This window comes from Choloepus didactylus, chromosome 4 (genome assembly GCF_015220235.1).
Source record: "Choloepus didactylus isolate mChoDid1 chromosome 4, mChoDid1.pri, whole genome shotgun sequence".
Classification (NCBI taxonomy): Eukaryota; Metazoa; Chordata; class Mammalia; order Pilosa; family Megalonychidae; genus Choloepus; species Choloepus didactylus.
In genome coordinates, this window is record NC_051310.1 from 3,621,391 (window position 1) to 3,646,091 (window position 24,701).

General features: G+C 51.9%; 2 protein-coding genes across 4 annotated transcripts in view; one reads left to right on the forward strand and one right to left on the reverse strand.

Moving 5' to 3' along the window:
• LOC119531035 (cytochrome c oxidase assembly factor 8) overlaps positions 1-9,428 on the reverse strand; it is a 42,945-nt gene extending 33,517 nt beyond the window's left edge. The window contains 1 exon segment of the mRNA XM_037831761.1: positions 9,268-9,428. Within this exon segment, the coding sequence (XP_037687689.1) occupies positions 9,268-9,390 (123 nt within the window). The 5' untranslated portion in view covers positions 9,391-9,428.
• Positions 9,429-9,492: 64 nt separating this feature from the next.
• BAG5 (BAG cochaperone 5) lies at positions 9,493-14,833 on the forward strand. 3 transcript variants are annotated; one of them, XM_037831752.1, is made up of 2 exons: positions 9,493-9,638; positions 10,972-14,833. In XM_037831752.1, the coding sequence occupies exon 2, from the start codon at positions 11,000-11,002 to the stop codon at positions 12,347-12,349; it is 1,350 nt and encodes a 449-aa protein (XP_037687680.1). In that variant the 5' UTR covers positions 9,493-9,638; positions 10,972-10,999; the 3' UTR covers positions 12,350-14,833. The 3 variants fall into 3 exon arrangements, with proteins under 3 accessions (XP_037687680.1, XP_037687678.1, XP_037687677.1); XM_037831750.1 differs by lacking the exon at positions 9,493-9,638 and adding an exon at positions 9,724-9,750; XM_037831749.1 differs by lacking the exon at positions 9,493-9,638 and adding an exon at positions 9,797-10,040.
• Positions 14,834-24,701: the final 9,868 nt, after the last annotated feature.

The following is a 24,701-nucleotide window of genomic DNA, read 5'->3' on the forward strand; positions in this document are numbered from 1 at the left end:
TTCTTGCCGGATTGAATCTTTTATCAATATATAGTATCCTTTTTTGGCCCATATTTTTTCTGACAATAACATAGACACCCTGGCTCACTTTTTTTTTCCCTCTCTCTAGTTTATTTTTATTTTACTGGCTCAGTTTTGATTATTGTTTGCATGGAATATCTTTTTCTGCCCTTTTACTTTCAACCTCTTTGTGTCTTTGTACCTAAAGTGAGTCTCCTGTAGACAGCATAGAGATGGATCATGCTTTTTCATACAGTCTGCTAATCTCTGCCTTTTAATAGGGAAATTTAATCCTTTGACATTTAAAGTAATAACTGAGAAGGAATTACTTCTGCCATTCAGCCATTTGTCTTCTGCACTGTCTTGTGTGTTTTGTTTTTCAATTACTGCATTACTGTTTTTCTTTTTATTAAGTGCTTTTTTGCTGCGTGCCATTTTGATTCCCTTCTTTCCTTTCTGCTATTTTTTTTTTAGTTCTTTTCTTAGCACCTGCCTTCGTAAATATGATGAACATCTCAATCTAGTTCACCCAGTATTAACCTGGTTTTAGTAGTATCCACACTCTCTACTCCTTTAAATCTCCATCCCTCTCCCTTTATATTGTTCTTGTCTCAGATTGCATCTTTATACACTCTATGCCCACTAACATAGATTTATAATGTTGTTTTACACATTTGCCTGTTAAGTCATATGGGGTTGAGGGGAGACAGTTACAACCCCAAAGTACAGTCATGTAGGATTTTATATTTACCCATGCCACACAGTTGGGGGGGTGAGGGTCGACGGCCACTGCACCGAGGATGAAGTTCACCGACGTATACCACAATTCTCCAGCCTCTTCCTCCAGCTCTCCCCGGGGTGCGGCACTGTGTTCCACTAGACACTCGAGTTGAAAATGGTTGATTCAGACACTTCCTACTGGGTCAACAGCTATTTTGGTGGAGGGACAGATTCCTGGAGCCTCCTACTCCACCATCTTCCCACCATCTTCCTTTCATTGGTTTTTGACAAATTCTGGTACTCCTATCCAACCTGTGGTTGCAACTGACTAACCAGTATAGGTCAAACTGGTGAACATTACTTGACATTAAGGAGTAATATAAAAGTGAAACAAGATGACCTATGCTGGAACTTCACTTATTTGTCAGACATGTGCCTTTTTTGCTGAATTGGGTACCAGTTCTTGAATCCTGGAAGAATATTTCCTCAATCTGCTATTCTCAATTTAACAACTACAGGCAAACTACCATTTAATCTGCATTAACATTCTCTCCTTCACTTTTTAAAAGCTAGACAGTCAGCACAATAAAAACTTGAGCCCTAGTTTGGGTTTGGAGTGTTTGCCAGTTTCCATGGTGCAAACACTCCAACCACAACCCATCTCAAGCTGCCACCCGTTGTCAGAGGGAGCCGGGCAGAGCCGCAGAGCAGCACCGGCTCTTCCACCTTCAGACGTGGCAGAGGCCATAGCCTCAGAGAGACACGTCACCACAAAAGGCAGTAAAATAAACAGGACGTGATGGCTTTGGGGATTTATCACCTTTGTTTTTAATATTTAATTTAAGTATATAGTTTAATTTTTATAATGGCTGTGTTTAACAATCAGCAAAATTCCTGATTAATGACTAGTTCTCAGGAGCCAGTACGGGCAGCTCCAAAATACCCTGCAGGGTGTGGGGCAGAGTATTCTGGGTTTCCTAATAAATTCTGCCCTTTTTGGATCTGATCACAAATGGCATCACTACCAGTTACCTCAATTCCCTACTGCTTTTTTTCAAAAAGGTTTGTAACAACCCTCTGGTGGCTCCAGTACTTTACATGCCAGCTTACCCAGGTTACTAGAGATGGTCTCTGGAAATAGATTACTCAAAATAAACCAGCCTAAATCTTAATATACAGTACTTTTTTTTTTTACTTGAGAGAGCTACAACTTACACCCTAAGCTTAAGTGCCTAAAAATGTTTTAATTTTCCTCAAAATGAAACATGAAACCTAATAGAACATCTACAACAATTAACAGAATTTTGTTCAATTATGCTTTCTGTACTTAGAGGCAAGCAAAAATAAGTATGTGGATTAGAAAACTAGCAAGCAAAAACTTTTTTTAAAGAAAACTGATCGGAAGCTCACTGAAAGCAGGTTTTGCCATAAAGAACTCTGTTCAATCGACCTCATTTGCTGTGCAAAGAACATCAGCAGGCTCTGCTGCTTCCAAGACTTGATTTTATTTTTTATCATCTCCAGACCTCTGGAAGAGGAAGCTGCTGGAATTCAAACTTTTTAGTGTTTCATATTAGTTTATTTCATGATTGCGGTGAATATTTCCACTTAGACCTCTTGCAAAAAACCTTCCTCTCCTGGCTGAAGAAGAGCAGCAGAAATCCAGCCAGGTTTGGGCCCCGCCCCAGCCCAGTCCACTGGGCACCCTCCAGCCAAGCCTAGATGAGCCTCCGCCGTGGTGGGACCCCTGCTTGACTGTCAGCGTGGGAGCTGACCGGCTTCACTCTCGCCACCACTACAGTCCTGGGACACTCTCGGCCAAGCCACTGGTCAGCTCCAACCACCATTCAACTGCTCCCCACCTTGTCTACGCTGCCCCCCACCGTCACTCTCCAGACTGCAGCCAAGCAATCTCTCCAAAATACTCGATCTAATCGTACTACTTTCTTCCTTAAAGAAAACATGAACAATTTCTCATTACTCTCAGGATAAAATCTAAAATCCCGATGGGTCCAACAGGCCCATGTGCTCTGGCCTCAAGCTCTCCTTCCCCCCGCACCCTCCAGAACTTCCTTTACTAACACACCGTCTGCTCTTTCCTCCTCAGAGGCTGTGCACAAGCTCCTCACACTGCTCCATCCATCACACTCACGCAGCTCAGCTCAATGCCATATCCTCCAGGACCCTGCTGTGCCACATGGGGTGAGACCCCCTCGCAGGACTTGCACGCTGGTCGGCATCTGCTTCTCCCACTGGCCTGCAAGCCCGCCAGCCTGTTCTCCAGGCTGTTCTCCAGGCCTAGCATGGAGCCACATGGAACAGCACTTGCTGGAAGAATGAACTATTTCCATTTCTTCAAAGCCTCTCACGGTTACTTTCTCTAGGCTTACTCACAGAAATACAGTTCACCCTCAAGAAGCTTCATTTATAGGGGTGACACACCTAACAGAGTTTAAAGTTACGGCAGCTATTGCCCAACCAGCCTCACAATGCCCACAAGTTCTGAGGGTCTGCCCAGAGCAGTCGCCATCAAGAAGAGGGTGCTTGGCAATTTGGGGACTGAAGATCCTTCAGGAACTGCTAGTTCCTGAAGAGGTTTTTTGGGTTTTCCCGTAAATTCTGAAAGGCCAGACAGTGAGAGAATCATAAGCAGGGGGTCAAGAAGTGTGGGTCGGAGAAGCTTGCAGATCTGAGGGCTGGCCCAGCCCTCCCGAGGCAACTGTGGCTGCTGGGGGAACCTCAGCAGAGCAGGTGGAAGACCCCAGCCCCAGCAGCACCTGGGGAAATCCCTGCAGCTTCATGAGCCGACACGGTGCACGCCCCCACACTGGACCCCTGTGCCCCAACTAATCCTGCACAACTTTTTATTCTGCCTCTTGCAGATTCACGTCCCCTCTTACTTGGTCCTTCTGACTTCTGCCTAGTACTTCTGAAGAGCGACTATCTCAGTGTCTCTGGGAAGAAGAGGCACAGCCAAACAGGACAGATCCCAATTAAGGGCCAGCAAGGCTGTGCAGAAGGCATGGGATCCATCCTGTTGTGTGGAAGGGCCCTGCTGGCAGAACGGCGCCTTGACCTTCTACGGGAGACCTGAAACAGCCTGGATGTGATTCTAGACTGACGGGAAATCTCTTCTACATGAATGTCCTCTTCAGAAAGTAAAGGCAGGCCTGTAACACGGAGCTCTTTAACCTTTTATCCAACTTTCTAAAAGCAATTTGTAACCAGGAAATTTTCTACCCCCATTAAAGCCCTTTAAAAACCTTACTTTCTGCAAATGTTTCTGGATCTCCCCCCCAGGCCTTTGTCTCTGGGAAGGTGGATCACACAAGGTGACCTAGTGAGACCAACACAGAGCCAGGTGGGGCCTCGGGGCTTCCATCACAGACGCAGGCGGCTGCCCCCAGGGAGCAGAGGGATGACAGAGCAGGTTTCAACCCGAATGTGCTTTCTGTGGTTTACCATCGAGAACGGAGAACGCTACCCTGCCCCTTTCCCCCAGGTTCCCGCTGAACCTTCCCAAATTCAACACCTCTTAAAGGAGCCACCCAGCAATCACTTGTTCTAGCTGTGGACACATAACAAAGCAAGCTCAAAGAGCTGCAAGGAGTGTTTCCGCTATAATTTGAGAAATTAATCTTCAACTGTGACAGAGACAGGCCCTTCACTCTTCCCTATAAACTGATACTTCTGTATTTGTTCACCAAACACCAGCTACTTAAAAAGGGAGGCAGGAAGAGGTTTGTGGGAGGAAAGAATCCTTTTGTAAAAGAAAGAATCCCCTTGTAGTGTGAATAATCACTATCATTTACGGCTCTTTCAACATAGTCACGTTCTCTAAACACGGCATGGCAGGGACTCCAAGTTTAGGGAGGGAACATTCTACATCTGGCCCCGCGCAGCCTGGGGAAGGGCAGGCCAGAACCTGCTCCCTAACAGCGGGGGAAACACGCCTTTTCTCCCTCATCAGGCCAGCTGTCGTTTTTGGGTCTGTCCTGGTACCTGAACTGCCAGGCGGGCAGCCTGCCCGGGCCCCGCGTGCCCAGCTCCACAGGCCTGGCTGGGCACCCGTCCTTTCTGCGTTACAGCAGGGCCCTGGGTTCTCCAGGTGCCCACCCCTCACCCCCTGGGGTCTCTCCTTCCAGCAGCCAGGATTTGGAGAGGGGAGAGGTTTCCCTGGCACCCTTCTTCCAGGAAGTGCCACACAACACGAAGCTCCTCTCACAGTCACAGCTTCACCACCGGCCATCATGGGGAAACCAACAAGGGGCAACAAAAAGAGCAAACGTTGGCCCACTGTAGTGGGGGGGTTCCCGGCTCACTCTGAGGGTTGGGGTCCCAGCCCCCCCCATTAGAGGCGTTTCTTGATTTTAGTAATGCCAACCGCGTGGGAGAGCCGCCCGGCCCAGAGGACACCCTTACCCTGACAAGAGTGTGACCGCAACAGGGGCCTGGCCTCAGCCCACCTACCCGGTGGCAGGCACTCACATTTCACTCTTTTTACCATCTCTGAAGGCTGAGTAAAAGTGCCTTTCCCAGGAAGCTGCCTCACCCCACAGCCAGCCCTAGGGCTTGGCCATCAAATACTTGTTAAATGAGCGAATCCACATCAGAAGAACAGGCTAAGTCCGCCTTTGCAGCGGAGAGAGCACCCCTCTGGCCCTGGGGCCAGGGACAAGCCCCAAAACACTAGGGTCAGATGCCAGACTCTGTCCTGCTAGGCCGGCCCTACAAGAAATGCCAGGGGGCTTCTGCAGGTTGAAAGGAAATGGCACTAGGCAGTTGACTGAAGCCACCTGAAGAAGTAAAGAACCCTGATAAAGATAGCAACAGGGGTGAAGACAAACACCAGTATTGTTGTATTTTTGGTTTGTAACTCCACCTTTTCTTCTCTGCAGGATTTAACCTTAAACGAGGCCAAGGTTCTCGAAGGCTCGAATGCAGCTGTCAGTTCACAAGAAACGCTCAGGCCAGAGGGACGTGGGAAACTCCGCCACGGGGTGACTAACAGCCAAGTCCAGACTGGCCAAGTCTAGAGGACACACGAACTTTTTTTTAAAAAAAAAAAACAACTTGCTTATAAAGGGCAAGAGAACTAAAGTCAGAACCTACAGCTTACAGAGACCTAAAAGAGTATCAAGCACAACGTGCAGCCCTTGTTTGGATCCCGACAGAAACTGTGGAGGGAACACTTGGGACATTTCTAAAGCAGTGGAGGAAATCTGAACACTGACTAGACATCTGATGAAATTAAAGAAATTACTATGTTTTTTAAATGTGATAAAGGTATGGTGTTTATGTTTTTAAAAAGTCTGAATCTTTTAAAGATACACATTCAAATACCTATAGAGGAAATATGATGTCTGATGTTTGCCAAAAAATAATAGGGACGGGGAGGGATGGATGGAGGTAAAGATGAAATAAATTGCCAGGCAGGGATAACTGCTGAAGCAGGGAACTGTGTACTTAGTTATTCATGACATTCTTTTGTCAAACTTGATATATGCTTGAAATTTTCCACAGTCAAAAAGTAACAAAAAAAGAAAAAGAAAATCAATATAATTCTCCACATTACCAAAATAAATGGAAAAATCATATAATCATTTCAGTAGATGAGAAAAAAAGCATTTGATAAAATTAGAACACTGAATTGAGAGTCAGAAAACCTAGGTTTCAGTCCTGAGTCTGCTGTGTGACACCAGGCAAATCACTTTACCTCTCTAGGCCCCAACTGCCTCACCTGTAAAATAAGGGAGTTAAACTACATGCTTTTTTAAAGTCCTCCTGACCCAGTTTTTCTTTTGACCAACTATTTATTGAAAGCCTTTTAAATACTAAAAATATCCATGTTAGACTTTAAAATTCTATGTCTGAATCCTCGCACCAGTTTCTCATTTAACTGAGCTTTGACTTCCTACTTAGCATGTTTATTCTGAATCTACACTTCATGAATGGGGTTTGAAGATCATTCTCCTTGATGAAAATGTAGCAAAATGAGACCAGTAGTTCCATTATTGTTCCCTGTAACTATTACCTCTCCATGCCAAGGGCCTGTTTCTTTGTTCTTTTTGATCTAAAAATTACTAGAAAAAAAATTTTTTAATTCACTGTCTTCTGTGCAAAAGAACTATACATACATTCTTTATATACATGCCTTACAAGTTGTACAACCTTGAGGAATTTTGTTTTAATCTTATTGTACCTAAGTTTCCTCATATGTGAGATAGGAATAATAAAAGTACCTACTTCACAGAATTAAAAGGAGTAAATAAGTTAAAACACATAAAACTCTTAGAGTGCATGGAAGTGCTTAATAAATGTTAACTCTGCCTATATATTTTAATAAAACTCAGGACTACAAGCAAATGTTAATGACTCAAACTTGGCAGCTTATTTGACACACCCTTAAAACTCCTGATGCCCAGGCCACAGCCCAGACCAATCAAATCAGGATCACTGGGATGGGCCCCAGTATTTTTTAAAGTCTCCCAGGATATTTAGGAACTCTGTGCTTTCTGCATGGTTTTTCTGTAAGCCTACAACTTCTTTAAAAAAAGCAACAAGTCTCCCCAGTGATTCCAAAGCACAGACAAGTTTAGGAACCAGTGACATAAGCTGCACAAGTATACGTCGTATAAGCAAGATGGGGCTTCTGACCACTTAAGAGATGAGTTTCAATTTGGGTTTGGAAGGATGGTGCCTAACTCTAAATTCTATAATAAATACTTCTATGATATTTTTCTATTAAAAACTGGAACCGAGAAGTCAGAGATGGGGATGGAGGTCCTGAAAGCAAGTCTCCTTAACTCAGGTGGAGAACAAAGCCACAAATTAATGAAACAGATGGTGTGCTAGATATGCAGGATTGAAATGTAATAACTACTTGTACAAAGAAAACAAGATTCACCTGTTAACTTTTTTAAAACATGATATTTAAATTCCAAGTCTGGAAGACAGAAATCGCTCTGAGCGGCAGCAACGTAATTTCCTGGAGAAGCTGCTGTGCTCTCAGGAGCCATACAAAGATAATAATAAACACATAGGAAATACAAATTGCCCTAAGCAAACTGTTGTTTTATGTCACATCCTATATCTAGCATAATGGAGAACTCAAATTCTAAGAAAAACAACAACACAAGTCACGATGCTAGAATTGGGCAAGACCTGACTCATGGGCCACCTGCTCCACTTTTTATCTGATCTGCAGCCTCATCACAATCGTCACTTTCAACAGGTATAGGGAGGCCAGCAGGTGCCAGCACAAGGTGTGCTTGTACGTCACTTGGACTACAACAGACAAAAAGAGGATTCACCCTGAAGATCAGACCCATGGTAAGAACTATTTCACTTTAATGAAAGGCCTGCATGACAACAGAGAGATCTTGGTGTGCATGAAGTTCTTTTTTCCTAGACTACTAGTTCACGGGCTAGGTAAGTTCTCACCCTGGCGAAAGTTCTTGGTTGATTTCTAGGTTACCTTCCCGGAGCATTTTCAGACACCTGTTTGTATCTTTCTGCCCAAGGAATGGAGCACAGGGTGGGTCTCTGTGTTGTAGGAATAGAGTAAAGGCTGTGGGCTCTGTAAAAGGGAACTGAGACAGGGGGCTGGGGTCTGGCTGACCAACTGCCCTGCAAGTCCTTGTCTAAACAGTAAACCAAGGCTGAAGTCCAAAGCCAGCATTTATAAGTGTGCCACAAGCCACAGACCAACAGAAATGAACATTTAAAAGGCAGGCACATTCTGGAATTCTTAATTGGTTCTTTTTAATTCTCAAACTACTGTTTCTATCAAGCTCTCCAGCTCCCCTCATTAGCCCCTTCCTAAATAAAGTGTTAGCATTTGCATGACTTGTTTAAATGTTTTATCTGCGGCCCATTCCATACCATTAGTCAACATTTTCATCTGACAGCTGGAATCAAGGCCTCGGCCTCCCTTAGACAAAATATCCTTCACAACAAAAGTGCACTTTACAAAAACTGCTTGTAGTCCTTTCTTGCTACAAACATAATTTGTGGGTCTTTGGCAGGTCAGGCGTGCATGCAAGAATAACTATTCAACGTGAAGTCCTACAAAAATTCGAAGATAGAGTTCGTCATCTCTGGAAGAAAAGCACTAATAATCTTAACGGAGTCAAAGCACAAGAACGAAAAGATTCACGCTGTCCACATCAAGAACTCGTTAAACATAAAAAGTAACCACCCAAGACAGTAAAACGGGTGCGTCCAAACTTGCTGACTACGTTAGACCTAACAAAAGCGCTTTAGGCTATCCCGGTGGGGTTGGCCGGCACCTTCAGATCCTCAGACCAAGGAGGAGACGCAGGAGTTTTAGCGGCTGCAGAACCGTTCCGGACGGGGGTCCCGGCGCCCCTCGCCCAGGGCCTCCCCACTCCCCTTGCCCCCGTCCCACTCGGGCGCCTGCGCGGCTCTGCACCCTGCCCCGAGGAGCTCAGTCCCAGCCTCGGTGGTTCCCGCGGGCCTCAGGGGTGCGGGCCGGTCCCTCTCCTCTTGCGGTCACCCCCCCGGGGCTAACTTCTCCCCGCTTACCCCGCCCGGCTCCGCATCCCTGAGCCCGGCGCCGCGCTCCGGGACCGAATGGCGGCCGGGGCCCGCGAAAGCGCGGCACAGGAGAGGGAGAAAGGTCTTCCTCCCGGGCCACAGAGCCGCCATGGCCGCGCGTCCTCCCGGCTCCCGCGGCGCACGGCACAGGCGCGACAGCGAGAGGTCTGCCTTACGACAACGTCGCAAAGCCGGAGGCGGGGGCGGGCCGTGGCCGACCGTGCTCTTTCCCGCCGAGGCGTGAGGAGACCGAGGGGCGGAGGGGCGGCGCGGCTGGGCCCCGGGGCTGCTCGGTGGTCGCGGCGGTTCCGGGCTGCTGCGCCTGGCGGCCGGCGGCGGGGCGTTCGGGGCGCGGCGAGGTGAGGCGCCGGGGCCGGAGGGCGTCTCCCCGGGCTAGGGGCGCTCGGCCCGGGGCGGGGCTGCGGGAGCGGCGGCGGCGGCGCGGAGGGCGCGATGGCGGGGGTCGGCCAGGTGAGCGGGGCGCGGGGCTCCCCTCCCCACGCGCGCCCATTGTGAGGTCAGCGGCGGCCGGCGCGTCGTGGGGCCTGGGCCGAGGCGTCCGCAGAGGCCGCTGCGGCCAGTCGCTGCCGCCGCCACCGCCGGCCCCTTCACCGGCTTCCCCGTTCAGACCTAGCCGGGAGGGGTGAGAGGGATGCAGCTTGGGACCCAGCTCCGGTGCCTCACCCCGTAAAGGGCTGATCTTCCACCTCGCCACCCAGCCACGGGAAGCCAAGACCGCAGCCAGCCCAGATCTCTCCTGGGTAAAGTGCGGAGAGGGAGGGAAGAACGCGGCCAGTCCGCCCTTCGTGGGCCTCCAGCCGCCTCTCTTGGCGCGGACACCCACAGGGCATTGGTTTCAGGCGATTATCCGCCTCCAGCGAGCCATTTGATAGGAACCCAAAAACACACACACAAAAGGTGTTAAGGCGTCCTGGACCCAGATGGGAGACGAGGGAATTAATCGGAGCCGAGTCACGTTTGTGTGGGGTGTTTTTTGCGGGTGGAGCCTGCGGAAGTACTGGCCCTCCAAAGCCCAAGGTGGAACCTTGCTTCAGCGCAATCCCATTGGCTTTGCTTTCCCTGTGGAATTCTGTATTTGCTGGGAAGATAGGGGCCAGGTGGGGGTGTTGAAAAACAAGGTAGCCTTGGACAAGTGCATAAAGGGATGGAAAGAAGTATGGAAACAGGAACTATTAGGGTGTTTCAGTGGCTCAGTTCGTTTTGTTTAGAATTACTTTTTCTGCATATTGGCTAGAAAAGCTACTGTTTTACTTCCCTATTTACATTCCACAAAGGTGCCTTGCTGGTGCCCAGAAAAATAGCTTCCCAACTTAAGACACAAAGTATTTGTGCTGTTTCCCAGCTAATAGTTTACCTTCATGCCATACTTCTAATGAGAGCATACGCTGTTCTCTTACAGTTGAAAAAACTTGAAGCTGACAGAGTTCCAGCTGATACTCTTACCACAGTGACACTGTTTATAATCCCTGCCGTGTTTAGGTTATTTTCAGGAGAGAGAGTTGATATGTCACCCTTCTTTCTGTATTTAGTATGACTGTCTTTGGGATTGCAGTAATGGCAAGTCCTTTTTTTCTAAGTATATCCTTTTTAACTGAAAATTTTAGAGTAAGTATATGATTGCCATTCTGCAGAGACTTTGTGCTGTAATAAGTTATTCTTGTCATCTTTTAGTGCTTGTGAAGCTGAACACAACAAAAGTATGGATATGGGAAACCAACACCCTTCTATTAGTAGGCTTCATGAAATCCAAAAGGAAGTAAAAAGTATAGAACAGCAAGTAATTGGCTTCAGTGGTGTGTCAGACGACAAGAATTACAAGAGACTGGAGAGAATTCTAACAAAACAGCTTTTTGAAATAGACTCCGTAGATACCGAAGGAAAAGGTGATATTCAGCAAGCTAGAAAGAGGGCGGCACAAGAGACAGAGCGTCTTCTCAAAGAATTGGAGCAGAATGCAAACCACCCGCACCGAGTGGAAATACAGAACATTTTTAAGGAAGCTCAGTCCCTTGTGAAAGAGAAGATTGTGCCATTCTACAGCGGAGGCAACTGTGTAACTGATGAATTGGAAGAAGGCATCCAGGATATCATTCTTAGGCTGACACATGTTAAAACTGGAGGAAAAATCTCACTGCGGAAAGCAAGGTATCACACTTTAACCAAGATCTGTGCAGTGCAAGAGATCATTGAAGACTGCATGAAGAAGCAGCCTTCCCTGCCGCTTTCCGCAGACGTACATCCTTCAGTTGCCAAAATTAACTCCGTGATGTGTGATGTGAACAAGGCTAGAGGCACTCTGATTGCACTTCTGATGGGCGTGAACAACAGCAACAACGAGACTTGCAGGCACTTATCTTGTGTGCTCTCGGGACTGATTGCTGATCTGGATGCTTTAGATGTGTGCGGGCGTACAGAAATCAGGAATTATCGAAGGGAGGTAGTAGAAGATATCAACAAATTATTGAAATATTTGGATTTGGAGGAGGAAGCAGACACTACATATGCTTTTGACCTGGGACAGAATCATTCCATTTTAAAAATCGAAAAGGTCCTCAAGAGAATGAGAGAAATAAAAAACGAACTTCTTCAAGCACAGAATCCTTCTGAACTGTACCTGAGCTGCAAAACAGAATTGCAGGGTTTGATTGGACAGTTGGATGAGGTGAGTCTTGAGAAAAACCCCTGCATTCGAGAAGCCAGGAGAAGAGCCGTGATTGAAGTGCAGACACTTATAACGTACATCGACTTGAAGGAAGCCCTTGAGAAAAGAAAGTCTTTTGTTTCTGAAGAGCACCCGTCCCATAAAGCAGTCTGGGACGTCCTTGGAAACTTGTCAGAGATCCAGGAGGAAGTTCTTTCGTTTGGCGGAAATCGGACTGATAAGAATTACATTCGGCTGGAAGAGCTGCTCACCAAGCAGCTGCTGGCCCTGGATGCCGTGGATCCGCAGGGAGAGGAGAAGTGCAAGGCTGCCAGGAAGCAGGCGGTAAAGCTCGCCCAGAACATTCTCAGCTATCTCGACCTGAAATCCGATGAATGGGAGTACTAAAATGCCAAGAGAGCTCACGTCTGATATTGCTTGTTCTGCACTTTATATATACTTCTATGTATTTATAGAGAGCTTGCAGTTCATTGAGCCTAAATATGATTTATACGTGCATATTTCAACCTCAGTATTTATAATTTAAGCAAATTATATTCAGTATCTCTACTGCTTTTGATTTTGCAAAAACAAATATCATTACAGTGCGTTAACTTTTCCATTTGGGTCCTTATCTGTATGCTGTGATATGGTTTTGTTTGTTTGATTTTAGTTTGGGGGTGTTTTTTCTCCTCTTATCAAAATATAAACTACAGACAGCTTTTCTAATTAATTTTTTAAATGGGTTATACAAACATTAAAATGCAGATATTCAGAATCTCAAAAAATAGATATAATACCTTACACAATACTAGAAAATTATGAGGAAAGAAGAAATTTTACATTAGGTAGGAGTAAGGTCCAAGCACAAAAGCAGTACAATGAGACATAGTGATATGCTGAGGAAAGCAGAAGGATCTGTTTCATTTGGGAATCTTGATTTGGTCTCAGTCAATTAGTAGGGTGGGTTCTTTTTGTGGTTGTTGTTCATTGGATGGTTTTGATTGAAGATCTATTCTTTCATAAAAGTTTTTTGTTTGAAAAAATGTCTGCAAACCCTCCCCCTCCCAATATTCTGCATTTAGAGAAGGGATCTCCTATTTTTGTGCGTGTGATATAGGAAAATTATGAAAGCTAATAGTGAAAAAAAACAATGAGACTGCATTGAAAGGATAAAACATCGTCTATTAAATACCTTCAAGTTGTTTTTGTTTGTAAACCAATTTTTCCTTTGTAATTAGTACAGATTGAAACATTTAAATGAAGTTAAGAAATCTTAAAAAAAAAAGAAAAAAAAAAGAGGAAGTCTATAGTTAGAGAATGAAAACTGAAAACTGGTTCCCAAAGCCAAGTTACATAAAAACTAGCAGAACCATTTGAGTGTAGTATGTAATGGTCTCCTGTCACTCAAGGCTGTGTACTGGACATGCTTGTTAAACGTGCCCAGTGCTATTTTACAATGTGTTATAGCAGAAACTGTCAGTTGCCCTGCAGAACCAGATCTTCATAGCTTGTCAGAAGAAGTCAGCTATCAACAGCCAGCATCTTAAACCTCCCACTCTCTGGGACTAAGTAGCAGAGTTGCTGGCTTGTTCCAGGTGCCTGCTGAACTACTTAGGTCACATTTTGGAGTGCAGGAGTTTCTTTATTGTCTAAAAGAGCCATCAATTTAAATATATTGGTGCGTGAAATGTTTTTCTTCTGCCACAGGAGTATATTTATTTCTGTAAATACTTTCTGAGGATCCAGCTTTAGGCTTGCCTATGAATGCAATGAAAGAATCCGAAGTGCCTTTGTAACGTTTTAGTCCCGGTATTATAACTGATTGACAGACTGCTCTTTTCTGCAGTCACCTTTCACAGAATAGCCAATTGTATTATAGTACATCTTTTGAATTCTATAGTAATCTCCCATTTCCTCTCAGAGATTCATATTAACTTGGGAACTCTGTGTAGGGAAGTTGTCATTTTAAACACCTAAAACTTGATAGATAAAGGAATAGCCCTAAAAACCTAAATGACAGTAAAAGCATAGCCCTATACAAAGCCTCACTTTGTCTCTCAGTATTGCCCCTTAATTAAAAATCCTTGGTAAGTCTTCCTACTGGAATGTTCTAGAATCATTAGAGAGTTGGGCCAAAGGGGAATGTTGGGGTCTTGGGGCAATGAGCTCCTCCCCCTACAGGTCAGAAGTGTTCTCATTTTGGCCACGGTAGTTTTAGGATTGCTTTTCTGGATCATAACTTTAAAGTGCTCTTACTATCTCGAGGAGTTTTTAAGTTAGAGCACTGTCTTAATTATACCGCTGGGAAATCAAGGTGATAATTCATTTTGGATGCATCCTTTGCCAGGTTATACCATTTAATTTTTAATTTTGTTCTTGAAAGTTAAATGTCAACATGTCCTTTAAAAGTATCCATTGTTCTTTGGAAACAGCTCTTTTTACCTGTAGTTCTTTTCAAACAAATTTTTTTATAGCTTTTATAGAGAAGTCACTGTTCCTAAGCTTCAAGCATTGTGGTGACTAGGATGCTGAACTCTTCTGCAGTCATTTTGAAATTTTTGCATGGTTATTTTAGTAACCTAAACTATCACACTGGCCTGGAGTGACTGTCAAGGCATGATTTCTGCCTATTTTCAGTGTGTTCGTGTTGCTCGTACCCAATCAGTCTCACATAATGAGCCCCGTAACACCAGATTGGGCTATTCTCGTTCCTCGTTGGGAGCATTGTGTTGACACAGGCTGCTGCATGTGATTTTTAAATTGGGCTCTTCACATTGTATTGTGTTTTATGAACTTACATGAAGAGACTCTGTAATGGAAGTAAAACCTACCCTAAAAATTATGGCCTTGGGTCCACATTAAACAGTACAATCCATGTTCATACGAAAATGGCTGGGAACGTTTGCTTTCTTCACCTTATATTGTCAGCATTACTTCCAGATTATTCTTTATCCAAATAGACAAAAGTCGACTATAATGAAGTAGTTACCAAAATAAATGTAATGAATATGTCTACTAAGTACAATTTAATGCTTTTATTTTGCTAAAATGCCTAGGTATATTTGATATAATGACAATTTAGTATGTTTGAGAGTTTAAAACCCGTTTTTCTCATTTTACTTTGCTGATTTTTATCTTTTTTTTTTTTAAGGCTCTAAGTTTAATCTGTACTTGCAGTTTTTTTAAGCAAAGTTTTCAGCTTCTAACTTCTTAGATATTTTTTCTTAAAAATAATTTGAGAAACATTTGCTGTTGATGTATAATACAAGAATGTTTTTCCAGTGCATTCATTCCTGTTCCTCTCTATTAACCGTATGACTGTTGTAATGGTACTTAAAGGATTCCATATTATTTTGAGATATACATATTAGTATATCCTTTAATTATGAAAGGAATTTAAAAAAACTCTTACCTTGTCTTTGCAGTGGAGAAAGGAAGTGAGTCTGGGGTGAGCGTTCTGTTCTGAGTTGGCCTCACATCCGGGTATATCATTTCCTTCTGAGTAACACTGAGTCGGGTAAAGAATACTGTATTGCAGGGTGAGCCAGGGCCCGGGGAAGGGGTTCCTCGGTTTAAGTCGATGGTGGCAGCAGCTGTCTTGGATCCGGACTGGGGCCGGTCAAAGTGAAGGAGGAACTGTTCCCAGGCGGCTGGGGGGGGGGGACGCTGGGTGGCAGGGGCCGTGTCCCCAGGCCCTGGGGAGTCCCACCTTCCCGCCTTGCTCCTCAAATGCCCACAGTCCCACAAGGAAGAAGGGAGGGAAACCTCGGCCGAGGAGTTTTGGAAAGATTCCCTCCCTGAAGAAAAATTTTAAGTTATTGTTGATGCTTTTTTCCCATTTCCAGCCTTTTCCTACAAGTGCTCTTCTTTTGTCTCCTCTGCCTTCTTCTGTCTTCCAGGTGGTCCATGTAGAGAAGCAACCTGTTCAGCCAGCAAGTGTATGATAGGCCCAGAAGCAAAAAGAAACAAGTTGTACAGGCTAAAAAGAAGTGCTGTCAGGGAGATTTGAACATTGTAATAAACACAGATGCGCTGTGCTCGTCAGGCTTCTTGGACAGAGTGGTGGGTGTGGTGGAGCTTGGAGGAGCTGCGGTGCCGTCGGGGAGGTGAGGACAGGTGAATCGGCTCCTGCGGGACCGTCGCAGGCCCAGTGCGGGGCCTTGATTAGCTCTGAGTAGGTTGGCACGAGGCCGGGGGCTCGGGCCAGGGAAGCTTGGCGGGAGAGGTGTCCGTGGCCTGTGAAGGCTGCTTGGGGGTAAGACAGGAGGGACCTGGGGTGCGGGGGGCAGTGCAGAGGCTGAGGGGCAGTGTCCTGGCGGGATGGCCCATCTGGGGTGCAAAGTATTAGCTGGAGTGAAAGACCAGGCCCGAAAGGGGGCACCACGGCCGCAGGTCCTGGGTCACCCTTGTTGGTCAGGATGTGTCTAGGCCATCTTATGTTTCCTGTGCTGGAATTCAGACGTTTCACGAAGACCTGTGCGAAGTGCTTTATTTGTATTTTTCATCCTCTAAACCGTGCTGAGGCAGATGACATGATGATCTCTCTTTTATGGATGATTCTGAGACTCAGGTGATCGCTTCCCAATGAACGGCCCCGAGCTCCTCGGCTGACGGAAAAGGAGGGCAGCACGGGACTGCCCGCCCCTCACTGGGAGAGGCGAGGGGTGGACTGGTGCTTTGGGCCTGCCCAGAGATGGATTTAATTGGAATGGGGTGCAGCCCAACATCGGGGATAGTAAAAGCTCCCCTGTTAGGGAGCCACTGGCAGAGTAAGGACAGACACCAGCGCCAGGCTGCTGGGGTTCTGATCTCTGCTCTGCCAGTCCTGGAGCTGGGGGGCCGCTCCCCTCCTGGGCCACAGTCCTGGAGCTGGGGGCCGCTCCCCTCCCTTGCCTGCAGTTTCTTCCAAAAAGTAGGAACCCTCAGCTCATAACTTTGGGAGATTCCGTTAATATGTAAAGCATTGCCAGAGGCTCGGCACCAGCATAATGAGCATCCTTTTTAGTGGAAAAACCATATCTTGGATCCAAGGATCCAGAGTCCAGTTTAAGAGATACTGTTTAAAGTCGTATTCTGACAAAATGTCTTTCAATTGTGAATTGTAACATCAAAATGAAATTAAGAAATTTCTCTCTGTTAGAGTTTATAGATCTTTTCCAGAATTACCAGAAACACTGGAAACCTTGTGCTCCCTCCCCATCTCTTTGCTCAGTGGTTACAGTAAACAGCTGGTTTTCAGTTTGTATAATAATCCTTTAAATTCTTGAGCCGTTTCCCTGTAGCCACCTGTTTTCCAAAGGGGTGTCCTGGTTCTCACATCTGTCTCACTACAGTCCTTGGGGCTCTCGGGCGAGGCAGGTGCTGAGGCAAAGGGGAAGTCGCCATGGGTTTTGATGGGGCTGTGCTGTGCTCAGCGTGTTTGGATCCTGCCACTTTCGCCCAGAAGCAGGTCCTGCGGGCCAGAGGGTGCTTGTCCCTGGCTCTGCCAGGTCTGTGGGCAGCACTGCTCCACAAGGGCCTCTTTGTCCCTCTCCAGGCCAGGGCCACTCCTTCACCTTGGCGGCCTCGGGTCCTGGCGATGATGGACACTTGGATGCCTCGGTTGAGCCCTCTAGAAATCCTGTCCTCAGCTCCTGGCACATTGCAGTTAAGACATGCCTGCAGGCTGAATGAACGGAGTCTCCAATCTTTAGATTGCTTTGGCGTGTTTTAAGACCAGTTGCGTTCTTGCTTGGGATGCAGAGCACCTTTACTCGGCCCGAGCTCAGGCCAGGCGTCACCAGGGCCATCAGGGACCGTCCCTGACCCCAACCCAGCCCCTTGGGGTGTGCGGTAGGATTAGAAGGCCAGCTGGCAGGCTGCCACCACCTGCTGCCACCTGCCTCCCCCCGACTGGGCCCGGCCACGCCCTCTGGGCGGCTGGGGAGGGCCGTGAGCCTGCCCGGGGGTCTGCTGACTGAAGCCCTCCCTGGGCCTCGCAGCGCCGCCCAGCTGACAGCACTGGGTTCTGGGGTGGGTCCCGGGCCCAGCCGCCCACCGCTTGTTGGAAAATGGCCACTGAAGACAAGTCTCCTTGGCTTATGCTACAGGACTGTGTCGTCCCGCATCTTCAGAGGCTGCACGCCTCGGCGGGCCCTGCTCGTTCCCGGGGCTGGCGCGCTGTGACCCTGGGCCCTGGGCTGACCTCTGCCGTCACACCCCGTCGCTCTGGCGGCTGTGGCTGTGTCCGAGTCCCTCTAAGGCCTCCAGCCACACGGCGAAGGCCGCCCGGGTTCAGTTTGGCCTCTGAGAAGGATCTTTGAAGATCGTCCCCAAGCGTGAGCCCACACCTTCACTTTCCAGGTGGGGCCGCGTCCACGGGGACGCCCAGCAGGACCCAGCGTGCCTTTCAGGGGGGCCGTGACTCAGTCCCCCCAACAGTCGGTCACTGTTCTTCAGTGGACGTGAAACTTCACAGACTCTTTTGTTCTGATTCTTCTATTTATTTTTATTAGAGAAGTTGTGGGTTTAGAGAACAATCATGCATAAAATGCAGGGTTCCCACATGCCACCCTATTATTAGCACCTGGCATTGGTCTGGTGGTTTGTTACAGTTGATGAAAGTGCATTTTTGTAATTGTGCTATTAATTATAGCCCGTGATTTAACTCAGGGTTCACTGTGGTGTCGTTCCACAGTTTTTAAGCGACTAAAAATTCACTCAGAATTCAAAATTCAAAAGAAAACCCCACTAACTGGGAGAAGGGGTAGGAGTGGAGAGGATTGTGGGGAGACAGTTAAGCCTTGGGGGAGACGAACCCATGCCCGTTACATGCCAGGGGCGCAGGGGAGGCACAGAGCATTCGAGCCTGGGCCCCCGGGTTTCTGAGGCTCCCCAGGAGGTTGGGTGGCTGAGACGTCAAGAAGGGCTTCCTGACCCAGGGGTTTGAGGGGGGATTTGAAGGCGGCCGGGGTGTTCGCCTTGACTCCATGCCCGGGGCCAGGGTGGGGTCCGCTCGGCTGGCCCAGGCCACCTCCTCCTTCCTGCGGCGGCTGGAGCCACCTGTCCTCTGTGCTCGGCCTCGGCCACTGCCGCGCGCCCTGTGTCCCTAAAGCCGGGGCCGCTCCATCTCCGTGGGTGCTGCTTGGGAGCCACCGCGGTCACAGTGCCGTCCGGGCCACACTGCGTCCTGACAGGGTGCCCTGCGGGTCTGGTGGAAGGGCCCCCAGGGGCGGTTCTCATTCCGGGTGGGGGGGCGGCCCCCCGACAGTGCCTGGAGGAGGCGGCACCGGGCAGGGCTCGTCCTCAGGAGGCTCAGCCCCCAGCCACCCGGGGCCGCGGCTGGGACATGGGCAGAGCCCCACTGCGGAGGGGCCAGCTCGTCCAGAAACTTCCTGGAGGCGGGATGCAGGGGCAGACCACCACGGGGACGGGGGACACGAGGGGTGTCCGCTGGGGGCTCCTCCCGGCCTCCGTCACCCGAACCCCCCTCCAGCCCCATCTCCACCCTGCGCGCCCACCGACTGCGGCCACTGCGGGTGCTGGGCCTCTGGGCCGTTAAAGAGACGAGGGGCGAGGGAAAGGCGGGTTTTGGGGGCCTGGGGGGCAGTGGCCCAGCGGAGGCTGCCTCCCTGGAGCCGCGAGGGGCTCTGGACGGCGGGTCGCGGTGGGAGTGGGGCCCCTCGGGCGGGCGGGATCGCTGCGGGGCACAGCGTTCCCGGGCCCAGCCTGGGGGCCCCGAGAGGTCCCTGAGGCCAGACAGGCAGGGAGTGGGGGAGGGGAGGGGTGGGGAGTGGGGGGCCCCACCTCTGGGGCACCCCGACGCTGACGCATGGGCAGTAGCCCACCAGGAGACCCCGGAGGTCCCCCCAGTGTCCGCGCCCCGCCTGCCCCGGTGGCCGCTCCCCCGGCTCTCGGGGGTGGGGACCCCGGGATTTAATCTGCTAAGGGCGAAGAAGGGGGCGCTTTTCAGCTGCGGGCGTGCGCGAGCCCACCCCCGCCCTCAGGTAGGCAGCCCCCGCTCCGGGCGGCCCTGGCCGAGAAGCCCCCTCCCCGGGCCGCCGCGGAGGAGCGGAGGGCACACGGCCCGAGGCTGCAGACTCCAGAGCAGAAGCCACGAGAAGGGGTCGCTCCGGGCTCCGCTGGGGTGGGGAGAACGTGGGGGGCAGGGCACGGGGGGCATCCGACGAAGGGCAGTGGGGACGTGGGGACCTCGTGGGGACCTGAGGGACGGTCAGAGGCAGAGGAGGAGCCCTGGGCTCTCTGGTGGCCGCACAGGAGGACGGCGTGTGTGTGTGTGTGTGTGTGTGTGTGTATGTGTGTGTGAGTGTGAGAGAGAGACAGAGACGGGGTGTGTGTGTGTGTGTGTGTGTGTGTCACTATCTCACAGGAGGACGGTGTGTGTGTGTGTGAGAGAGAGATGGGGTGTGTGTGTGTGTCACCATCTCACAGGAGGACGGTGTGTGTGTGTGTGTGTGACGTGTGTGTGTGTGATGGGGTGTGTGTGTGTGATTGTGATGGTGTGAGACTGAGAGACTGTGTGTGTGTGACTGCGTGTGTGTGACTGTGTGTGTGTGTGTGAGACGGGGTGTGTGTGTGAGACTGTGTGTGTGTGATTGTGCATGTGTGTGACTGTGTGTGTGTGTGTGAGACAGGGTGTGTGTGAGACTGTGTGTGACTGTGTGTGTGTGTGTGTGTGAGACTGTGTGTGTGTGAGAGACTGTGTGTGTGTGTGTGTGTGTGTGTGTGTGTGTGTCACCGTCTCCAGGTCTCCAGGGCTCGGGCCGTGGGCGCCTGTTCGTGGGCGGGGCTGGGCCGGGGAATGGCCGTGTTCACATCCCGGGCCGGGGGCTTGAGACCGCTGCCTGCCCCCTCCCCACAGGGAGCAGACCCCCGGCCCGGGCCGCTCTCGGGGTCCCCAGGCCCAGCGCCCAGAGCTCCAGGCGGGCGCGGCCTCTGCTCGGGGAGCGTCCTGGGGCCCCAACGGGTGGGGGGCCGGGCAGGGGGGCCTGTCCCTGCGGGGTGGGCCGGTCCTCGGCCGAGGAGAACGCGGGTGCGCCGAGGTCTGTGGGAAGAGGGGCCGGCGGCCAGGCCCGGGCCCGGGGGGCTCCGGACACACTGTCCCCAGGATGCCCCCGGGGTGCGGGCCGCGGCCCCAGGCCCCCGCCAGCGCCGTCCCCTCCCCTGGCCGCCAGGCGGTGCCCGCAGCCCGGGATCGCGCACCCAGGACCCGCCGGGTGCCCCTGTCCCCGCCGAGGGGGCGGTGGCCGCAGGACCTCCGCGCGGGGCGGTGAAGGTGGGCTGGTGCCAGGGCACCCCCGGGCCTGGGCGACCTCACGTGGCTTCACCACGGCCCCGGGGCCGCTTCCGCCCGTTTGACTCGCAGGAAATGGGGCCCAGGCGCCCGGGACCATCCTTGCCAAGGTATCCAGAGTGGGGGCTGGCACTCGGCTTTGGCCTGCAGCCCCCCAGGCCCCCAGCTCTGCCCCAGAGGGCTTTACTGGGGCACCTGCCCGCCTGACTACTAACAGCACCCCACACCCTCATCCCACGGACCCCATCATACCATCGGTTGTGCCCCCATCTCTCAGCACCCCCTGCCTCACGGACCCCACCCTGCAAGGGCACCCCCTGGGCGCAGCTCCCGCGGCTACTTGGGTTGCAAAGGCTGTGTCGGCACAGGCAGGCTGGGGCGCCCAAGGGGCTCCAGAGGCGGCCCTCGCCCGGTGGGAGCCCCCCCAGTCAGTCTCCCCACTTCCCCGCCTGTCTCAGGTCTTTATATCCTTTACATCAAAGGCTGATGGTTGCTCAGCGCTCGGGACCTTTCCCAGGGGCCTTGGCTTTACCAGACAACAGCACGGATCCCAGGGGCCAGGAGTTGGCGGCAGGCAAGGGTGGGACGTGCACCAGGCCCTGCCCTTGGGCAGGGCTTCGGGGTCCCTGGCACCCCTGCATTGGCAGATAGGGAGGCCCCTCCTCTCGCCTTGTCTGTCCTGGGGTGCCACCCGCAGGAAGTGCCCCTGCCCCTCCCCTCACCCACCCCACAGGGACCCTCATCAGCCGGGAGCTTGGGGAGCAGGGACCCGAGGGCCACTTCCTCCCACGTCGCCAGACTTCCCACTGTTGGCGTCAGTTGACAACGGGCCGGGCCGGGCCGGCCCAGGGCCAGGGCCTCTCCCCGCCCGAGCCTCCTCCCTGCTCCGCCAGGGCCTGGGGACCCGCCACATGGCACCAAGCCCGGCCCCTATTTCCCCGCCTGTAAAACGGGGTGATGGTTCCACCTTCGCTGTATGGCCCTCAGCACACAGACGCCCTGGGTGAGAACTAGCACCTGGGGCCCTGGGCCTCCCAACATGGGTGCCTGCGCGTCTCTCCGGGGGTCCCCGTGGCTCCGTCTGAATGCTTCCGGCCGTGGGAGCGCCTGCCGTTCAGTCCCGTTTAGGCCAGCTCGTCCCCTCAGTCTGGGGCCAGGCGAGCAGCAGTCCCTCCTCCCTGTGGTCAGCGATGACCTTTAAGCTCCGGCCAGCGGATGGGCGAGGCTGGCCCCTTGCCAGGCCTTGGGGCCCTGCTCGCAGTCGCCTCAGCTGCCTGCAGGGCCCAGGGGATCCTCCAGGAGTGGGCGCAGCCCTGCACCGCGGCCTCCTGCCTCCACCGCACAGGGCACCCAGGGCACCCAGGCCTTCAGTTTCACAGGGGATGGATGGAGCTGTGTGCATGTGTGCACGTGTGTGCGTGCATGTGTGGGTGTGTGCTGCGCGTGTGTGCATGTGTGGATGCATGTGGATGTGTGCGCACGTGTGTGCATGCATGAGTGGGTGTGTGCTGCATGAGTGCACAGGCATGTGTGTGCACACGTGTGCATGCTTGTGCATATGGGTGCATGCACATATGCATTGTGTAACATGCATGTGTGCACATGCCTTTGGGTGTACGTATGTGTGTGTGCTGTGTGTGCACATGTGCCCGTGTGATGAGATGGGACAACTACAACTGCCTCCCCCCCACGCAGCCTGCAGATCAGAGGGCTGGGGGCATGAGGAGGGTCCCAGCAGCCCCTGACTGCGTGGGGCCTGGGCCAGTGACGAGGACGCCTGGCTCGAGGTGTCCTGGGAACGTGGCCCAGAAGGAAGCCTGCGTGCAGCAGCTGCGGTGCCATGGCAACGCTGCATGGAGAGCTGGCTGCTCACACCGCCCTCCCCTGTCCCGCCGGCTCCCTGCTCCCTGGGGAGGGGTGGCAGGGCCTCCAAGACCCAGCCTTTGGGGGCTTGGGGGCTCAGAACCCTCAGCCCTCCTACCGGGCCCCTCCACTGATGCTGGGCCCAGGCCTGCAGGGCTGGTTTCCTCGTCCATAAAATGGGACGTGGCAGGGAGTGTGTGTGCTGTGTGTACATATCTGCAAGGTGTGTGTGCTTGTGTGTATGCACTGTGCTTGTGCATGTATGTGTGTGCAGGCACGTACGTGTGGGTGCATCTTCCTGAGTGTGCACATTTGCGTGTTGTGCACTATGTGCGTGCATGTGTGCAAGGTGCGTGCGTGCGTCTGTGTCAGCACTTTTCCTGCCTACCAGCCTGGGAACCTCGGGCTCAGGGTCCTGGGTGCTCTGTGCTGCTGGGGGCTTCCTGTCCCGGACCACAGGTCTCAGGGCGAGCCCATCTGTGCCCAGTCCCCACATCAGGATAAGCGTCCAGGCTGGACAAGGGGTGGTGGGCAGCCTGAGGCTGGAGCCAGGTGCCTCCCGCAGGCCTGCTCTTGGCAGACAGGTTCCCTTCTCGCCCGCCCCCTCCGCCATCTGCCATCAGCAGGGCCAGGGCGCTGGGCCACAGTCTGCTGAGAGCACACGGGAAGGAGGGGCTGCCGTTCTTCGAAGGAGACTTGTGGCCTGACCTTAGGTTCTGTTGACTAGCCAGGCACACCTGGGCCTGCTCCCGGGGCTGCCCTCCAGGCCCGGTCTGACCTTCCAGGGCTGCTGCCGCCTCCCGCAGGAAGCCTTCCTGGCCTGGGGCCCTGGTGCACCGGCGCTGTGTGATGGGGCCGAGTGTGTCTGGTGGCCGGAGGAGGGAGACGGCTGCTGGGAGGCTGAGCAAGGGGGCCTGGGAGCCGGGGCCGGCGTGGGCCTCATGTTGGACGCCAGTCAGAGGACAGCTGGGGCCTTTGTGGGCAGCCCGAGGACTTGCTGGGGGTCCTGCGTCCGCTGGGCCCCCTGGGGGCCACCTGTCCTCATCTGTGATGTCCACGGGACCCTGCAACCTGCTGTTGGCCACCCTGGGCTCCCCTGACCCAGCAGGGCCTCAGGCCGGGTCATCACCAGTGCAGGGGGAGGTGCCACCGCAGAGGCCCAGGGCCAGTGGGGACTGTGAGGACACTTTGTGGAGCACCCAGGCCCCGGGGCAGGAAGTTGGGAGTCACCAGACACTGACACTGAACACCAAATATTCTCCTGACCTCCTGGGGCTGCCCTGAGGACTTCCGGGCACTTGCTGGGTCTCAGTTTCCCCAGATGTTGGGAATTTCCAGCCCAGCCCTGGCCCCTACAGGGACGGAGAGGCTGCCGCGGACACTGCCACAGCTGAGGTCTGAGTGGGTGCGATGATGACGGCACCTGCCCCACGGCCCCAGCTGCCCCGACCATCTGTCCCACGGTCCGCATCAGCCGGGGGTCCCGGCCCATCACCCTTCCTTCCGTTCCCTGAGTGCACCTGGGCCACCCCAGCAGCCAGCCATAGCGCAAACACAGGCGTGGCAATGAATGAATGAATGAATGAATGAATGCGGCTGCAG

What these genes read in the sequence shown, in the direction of transcription:
- BAG5 (XM_037831752.1), top strand. Translation starts at nt 11,000, where the DNA reads ATGGATATGGGAAACCAACACCCTTCTATTAGTAGGCTTCATGAAATC.